Source organism: Squalius cephalus (genome assembly GCF_949319135.1).
Source record: "Squalius cephalus genome assembly, chromosome: 5".
NCBI classification, from domain to species: domain Eukaryota; kingdom Metazoa; phylum Chordata; class Actinopteri; order Cypriniformes; family Leuciscidae; genus Squalius; species Squalius cephalus.
The window spans coordinates 46779806-46787310 of record NC_137126.1 but is presented as its reverse complement, the minus strand read 5'-3'; the positions used below and the strand labels follow the sequence as shown (position 1 = coordinate 46787310).

The window sequence follows — 7505 nt, the reverse complement described above, 5'->3', positions numbered from 1 at the left end:
TATCAGCAACTGTACCAAATTGCATATTTTAGCAATCTGAATAAAATTGGTGATTTCTCTCTCTTCGAGTGGACATGATTTATTCAAGTAAACGGATATTTTATATGTGACTTGCAGAATAATACTAGATGTTAGGATGTTCATTAAAACGGCCCTTTAAAATGTTGCACATTATGAAGACGGATATAATGCAACTTTCCCTGGTTCGGTAGACAATAGCATGGCATCATTATGCTACAGGTAAAAAGGAATACAAGTTAATAACGAAAACCTGTAATCCATAGCTGTATGTTACAGTTTCTAAGTCTCTATTGATCTCAACAGAGAGCAGCATTGAAGTGTTTACAAGGTTACTCAATCACTGAGTGACAGTTATACAGTAAGCTGTGATTGGCTGTCTCTGCTGTCAATCAAAATTAAACCACAGCAACATATACAGGTCCAAGTCAAAAGAGTCTTTGTGATATTATGGTCTCTGCATGCGACATTCAGTAGTGCAAGTTTGTGAATATGTTTGGGGAGAGATTGAAAAATGTCTCAAATAATTGCTTTTGTTTTTGCAAATAAAAATATTTATATATATATATATATAAAAAAGTCTGTGAATATTGAATATGAAGAGTTTAAGTATTTGTCCTGCCGTTGATGACCACAGATAATAATATATTGACTGCAATTTAATTTTACATTTGATAAAATTGAACAGGAAACCTGTTAAAAGTAACACACTTAAAATAGAACACATTGATTCAGTCTTTCAAGGTGTGACCACTTTTCTTGGATGGACATGTCAATTAATGTGAACACATTGCCATTCACCTTGATGCTGGCAACACCAAGGTCTTGGGATCGATTGCCAGGGAATGCATGTACAGATGAAAATACATAGGTTGAATGCAATGTCAGCACTTCGGATTTGATTTTTACGGATCTGCCAAATATAAAAATGACAGTCCATGGTAATTGACAGCGCGCCACAGATGTGGTGGATATTATCAAGATAAAATAACCTAGAATATTGCATTCTCCTGGACTGGGGCCACATAGTTAATGTGATCAGTAAGACAGAAGGGGAAGAGAAGGACAAGGAAGGTAGTATAAATAAGAGCTACTACTTACGGCAATGACTGAAGTTGGCACCAACGACTGCACTTATCAGCACTGTATACTGAAACACCATGCTATGAATGTATTAACAATAGAAAACAAATTAACTGGAAATCATAATTGCTGATAAATCAAAATAAATAAATCAGTCAATCAATCCAAACACACATACTCAACTTTACATGGTGACTTGAACCTTCCAACTGTATAAATTGATCAAAAACTGCTCCCTCTAGTGGCGATAAAGTGTCACAACCAAGATGTCCATGATGTGGATTGGACTGTAAACTAATCTAGAATCACATTTCCCGAACAAAAACAACAGTTCGGGCAAAGCAACAAACGGATAGTGCGCTAAAATGATCTAGAAAAGGAGAAACAAGCTAAATGTTTGAGGGCTGTAGAAAACAACCTGGGTAGTTCTTCATGAGATTCACTCAAAGTGGCTAGAAAAAACTACAAAGTTGCATGAACGCTGCATTGAAAGCACTGAAACTAAATGTAGCTGTATGATTAACACCACAACTTTGAAGTATATCATTACGATACAAATAACTCACTCACTTGCTCTCAAATTTCGCTTGCATTTATTACACAATTGAAACACATAAATCAAAATATGAGCACTGTGGGGAGTGAAACAGGGTAACAAAAAATAAATAGGCAATCACAACCATTTATGGTCCCAAATAAAGGTTTTGGAATGCATATATGCTGGATGAATAAACAAATGAATTTAAAACTAGTGTTCCCAAACATTTCCAGTCCATAAAAGCAGTCGTAGTGAAACGCAGGTAGTGAGTTGGTAACTGCATCAGTCCAGAGCTAGTGCAGCACCAATGCATTCATTTCCCATCTCCTTTTTCCCTAACAGTGGGAAAAATATGCATGCCAAACGGAGAGATAAACAAATAAATCAAGCGCCCTTCAGAGTCAATCATACTTGAGGCAGAGTAAAGAGGAAGTTGATATGTGTTCGAGTCGCTGGTTTGGGGTGAGAGTATTAACAGTGTACTCATATATCCAGGAGTGTGTGACTATTTATCACAGTGAGCGTGTAGACAGTTTTCCCAAGCGAGCAGTTCCATGGTGACAGCGTGATGCATCACATGGTCTCAGTGGCGCATGTGGAGCCGGCAGCCGTGCTCGATTTGCAACGACCTAAGAGACACAGGCGATGGTCGCAAGAGACGCACGGGAATCTGCAGGTCTTTAAACGTACCGTTATTTAATGGCTAGTCGCCCCAATGATCTCCATTTCTCTTTGAGAATTCCTTTGGGGATTCTGGAAAAACATCTTTACGAGCAGGAATCAACATTCAGTTGTCGGCACCGCTGTGCCTGAGGGAAAGCCGTAGCGGGACAGTGTGTAGAATACAACATCTTGGGCCGAAACAACCAGGTTCAAAGGTTGATACCAAGGTGAACGTCAAGCCGAAAAAAAGTCCTTCTCTTTGGAAGGCGGAAAGTACGTTGCTATTTTGTCCCAATAATAAGAATTGAAAAATAGAAAATCCACTGAAACCATTTGAAATGATGAGGTGCACTAGAAGGGATGATGCCATTTTGCCACTGGAGCTGGAGCCAATCAGATTCCACAACAGTCTAGTTCATTAGAATAAAATTCACGCCTGAAATTATTAGGTTATCATTTATCAATACATGATGAAAACAAAAGCGAAAAGAGGGCATTGCAAGTAAACATTGGGCTTCATTCATGAATCACGAGCAGAATCAATCGTTGGTAAAACCATTCTTACATAAATGGTCATTTTACATTCGATACCATGCAAAAATAACTGAAGTAAGAACTGGTGAAATTATTTGGTTAACATTTATCAACACATGATGAAAATAAAAGGAAAAAGGGGGGCATTGCAAGTAAACACTATAAGTATTCATGAAACACGAGCAGAATGAATCGCTGATAAAACCATTCTTACAAAAGTGGCCATTTTACGTACAATCTGATGCAACAATTGAAGTAAGAACAATTCTAATCTGTTTTCATGAATGATGCCCATTATGAGTAAACAATTGTTTGTCAATACAACTCTCATAACATTATTGGATCATTTGAAGCCAAAATATTTTAGGTGATTTTACAAAGTATAAATGTGTGCATTCAAAATATGATTTTACTTTCACTATTATACGCTCAAGAAGTTTACAAATTTACATATACAGCCCGTTTTTTCTAGATCTTTTACTAAAACGTAATTTTCTCAGCTTTTAGTCACCTAGTCATGCAAAAATATGAGGGAAAAATATTTTGATAATTTTTTTTTTTTTGATCAGTTCTGTTTCGTTGCACTCGAATCATTTAAACAGGGCCGTTGCTAAAATGTACACATTTCTATGCACGGGCAGCCAAACACTAGGTCTACACACAACTTCTAACAAGTACACAAGCCATAACAAAAATAAAGATATTCAGCAAGGAAATGGATACCGGAATCAGAATACTGGAAGTTTGACTGGAATCAGAAACTATGATTATGAAACTTAAAACGCATTATTAGAATTGTAATACTGGTTTAGTAAATGCATGAATATAAAGAAAAATCAATCTGACCGACTTGATGTGATTATCAGATATCTAAATGCAAACATGATTTTGCTTGCGGAAAGAGTGTGTCTCTCCAGCTGGCAGTAATTCTGTCTATGTTAGCAGTGTGTCAGAGCCTCAGACATTAATTAACTTTATACGATTGCTCTATAAAGGCTTTCATTATATTAAGTGTAAAACAATTTAAGGCAGTAATGAAAGAAACTGATGGCAAAAGCAGCTTTTGTTATTAATTAATAGTTATTAGTTGCCAACTGATTATTTGAGGATCTGATATATGATGTGCATGAGCAGAACAAACTTCTGTGCACATTCTTTGTGAAAATGTTGGACAGAATTGACAATTTATGCAACGTTTATGAAACGCGACCAAAACGATTCAATTAAATGCAACTCGAGACTTGAGAAAATAATAATTTTTCTAATGATTTACACAGAAATTAGTGTTGCTCGTGTATTGAGGGCCAATATGTGGCCTTCTACTTCTGTGCAAATTTGAACGGCAAGTCGGATTAATCCCTCTATACGTTTGCTTAATTAAAATGCAAGCACACACAGAGTTGCAAAACGTTTTCAGGGACACATATATACACACACACATTGACAGACACACACAAAACAAAACCAATACAGCTAAAAGTGAGCGAGTTTTTGAAGAACGTCATCATTTTGCTGGAATAACGGAATAAACTCTGGATCGATTGAAGAAGCAGGTGAAATCTGCCTCTGTCCTTCCCGAAAAATGCATCTAAAGTTATAGGTCTGAAAATACTGATACACTTTGGAAAACGGCATGAGGCGAACAACGGTGCCATGTACCCATTTGAGAAAGCACAACGTAAAGCTGCACTGCTGGAAGAACAAAAACGCTGTGAACATTCAAAAGGTTAGGCACTGAAAAACAGGTGGAATGGATTGGAAAATGACCTGGCGATGTCACACGGTGTTGATGTCAAACCCTGATTGGTTAGATGGAGCTCTAGAGTTCTTCATAATCTCCACCCTCACTGTGTCCTGGTCCGTCTCCACCGGCCAGGAAGGCCTCAAGATCGTCCACAGTTCCTGCTTTCTTGGGCCTTGATGATTTCTTCTTCTTCTTTTCTTTCTCGTCTACTGTTCCTGTTCCTATTCCCGCGTCATCTTTTTCCTTTTTCTTGTGTTTGTGTCGCTTTTTGCTGCTTTTCTCATCCTCCTAGAACAACAACAAGATTTTTTCTTCAATTTCACTATTAAGGCAAACAAGCAACAAAACCTGAAACACATGAGAAAGTGTTATGCCTCGTTCAGATTACACTATTTTTTTGTCTGTTACGATAGTCACTGTGTCAGATTATGCGATTAAGACTCCTAAAATCTTGTTGTGTCATGGACAAGAAACATGTCAGACTACACGTTGCTTTCCCAACAGTCATCGCGTGCCGTCTCACACGCACACATTCACTCGCACACATACACACACTGACACACACACACGCACGCACACACACACGCACACTCACATAGACGTGACGTCGGTTGTCGCCCACTATGACACACACTATATGAGATGAAACGATCGAATCCCCGTTGTCATTTCCGAATCCCCACGACACCCTACGTCAAACGGATCGTGCCAAAATCGTGCTAAAATTGTGTAATCTGAACCAGGCATTAATAAGAGCGAGTTATCGACCAGTGGAGGCTTTTTGATTGCTGATACCGACTGATGTCCAATATAATGTTGTTCAATTATAAACTATAAACATTAAATTAATATTTACATCAAGCACAATTAAACTCCATAAATGGATTTAGCAGTATTTACAGAATGAGAACACAGAACAAATGAATTTGCTGTATCGTCTGTATAGTCACATTAATTGTTTCCTAACTGCAAAATATTGCAACCCTGATGCAGTTTTTAGGCTGTTTATTACTGTTAAAGCTGCTTTGAAACAATCTGTATTGTTTAAAGCACTATATAAATACATGTGACAATCTTTACTCATTGTCATTATCCATTGTCAAGCTGTTGGTAGATTTTGGAAGTGACGCACAACCTCAAAATAGCAAAATATTGTCAGTTTAATTGCCCTAAATGATATTTGTCTATCGCTAATATAGTCAAGTTTTTCATATCTTACCTCTTTGCTTTTCTTTTTCTTCTTTTTCTTGTCCTTTATGGAGTGTCTGCTTTCATTATCTGCAAGATAAAACAGACTTGGAAATGTGCACAAAGTCATCCATTAACCCAGTTGTTTAAGACTGCAGACATTAAAAAATAAAAAATAAATAAAACAAAAGCCCTTACGAAGCATTTGAGGGATGCGAGATCCTTTTTAAGGGTGTGGGATTATATGGGTTAGTTTGAAAAGCAAGAATACAGACAGAAATATTTACACGATTGCCCATCCGCTTCAAAATCAATGGATTTCCAGCATTCTTTGACAGCATAAACTCTTAGTTTTACCAGCATTAATATAACTTTGAAATGGGCATCAATGTTTTTAAAGATCTGTTTTTATATAACGTGTCAATTAAATCGTCACTTACAGTACATTAAAGTGCCCCATTATGATTTTTTGGATATTACCTTTGTAGTGTGTAATATAGTGGTGTGTGAATGTAAAAGGTCTGCAAAGTTTCAAAGATCAAAGTGCATGACAAATAAAGTTATTATCTCCTAAAAGCATGAACCGATTCTCAACTGCCTGAAACGAGTCGTCAGCAACTTCCTGCTCGAAGGTTTGTAACAAGTTTGCATAATGCCAGCCTGTGTTCTTCTATCTACTTTGACCTGCCCTCAAACACTCTAGCTGTAACTGAAGAGATTGGTTGAGAAGACGCTTTTTCTCTGTGCTGTGAAAGCAAATCCACTTTGCATGTGCTTCCATGAGGACTCGAGCTCAAATTGATACGGAGGGGTTTAGAGAGATTGAATCCTTTACTGAACCGTCTCTGATACAGTGAGCAAAGAGCTGACGCTGCAATGTATATGATGAGAAAATTAAAGTGTTTTTTGACCTTGGATGAATGTAAACCTATTGTAGGAGACCTCAAAACTAAATTATGGACATTTAAAATAGCATAATGGAGCACTTTAAAATAAAAAAAAATAGGATAGATTTCAATGTCTGAGTAAATAATGTTAATCCTTACTTATCTTGTATACATAAAGCCCACGTTGGCTGAAAATAATGAGCATGGTGAGGATGTGAATTCCCTTTATTTGTGATCAGTCATTTACTGATTGTTACCTTCCTGATCTTCACTGCTGTCTTTACTCTTAGGTGTCGTCTCTTCAAATCCCAGGCCGAAGAGGTCAATGTCGCTATTGAGGGTCTTCAATGAGGGGGCGACAGGTTTGGGGGGCTCCTGGAGTCCAAAACCATCATCCGACCGGTCAGATAAGTCATCTAGTGCAGAAAGTGCCCTCTAAGAAAAACAGACAAAGCATAAAATATGAGTGGCTAAGTGGGAATTATGTGGTGGCAAAATAGATCAATTAAATTAATTAGACTTTAGATGCATTAGATGATTTACATTTCTTAGAGAACAACACTTGTGATGGATTTCGGTCAAGGTTATTATAGTTAAAACTAAAACAATAAAAATAGTTTTAATTTTAAAATAGAATTTAATTAAAACAAATTAATAAATAAATAAATCATCTAGATGGCAAGACAATATTTCTCTTTTTTTAAGTTTAAATTTAAGTACTAAAATAACTAAAACTCAATAAATTAAACGTAATAAAAAATGATAAAGACATTACAACAAAATAATAAAAATAACAAAAACACACAACAGAATTACTAAAACCAAATTTAGAATGAAAACAGAAAATATA

The 7505-nt window shown here is 36.6% G+C and overlaps 1 protein-coding gene across 2 annotated transcripts in view; it reads right to left on the bottom strand.

Moving 5' to 3' along the window:
- Positions 1-1677: 1677 nt before the first annotated feature.
- Positions 1678-7505, bottom strand: part of rabl6a (RAB, member RAS oncogene family-like 6a) — a 35321-nt gene continuing 29493 nt past the window's right edge. For both annotated transcript variants that reach the window (XM_079870918.1, XM_079870917.1), the window contains exons 14-16: positions 6913-7090; positions 5800-5858; positions 1678-4868 (exon numbers count right to left, since the gene is read on the bottom strand). In XM_079870918.1, the coding sequence (XP_079727044.1) occupies positions 4656-4868; positions 5800-5858; positions 6913-7090 (450 nt within the window). In that variant the 3' untranslated portion in view covers positions 1678-4655. The remainder of the gene's footprint in view (positions 4869-5799; positions 5859-6912; positions 7091-7505) is intronic.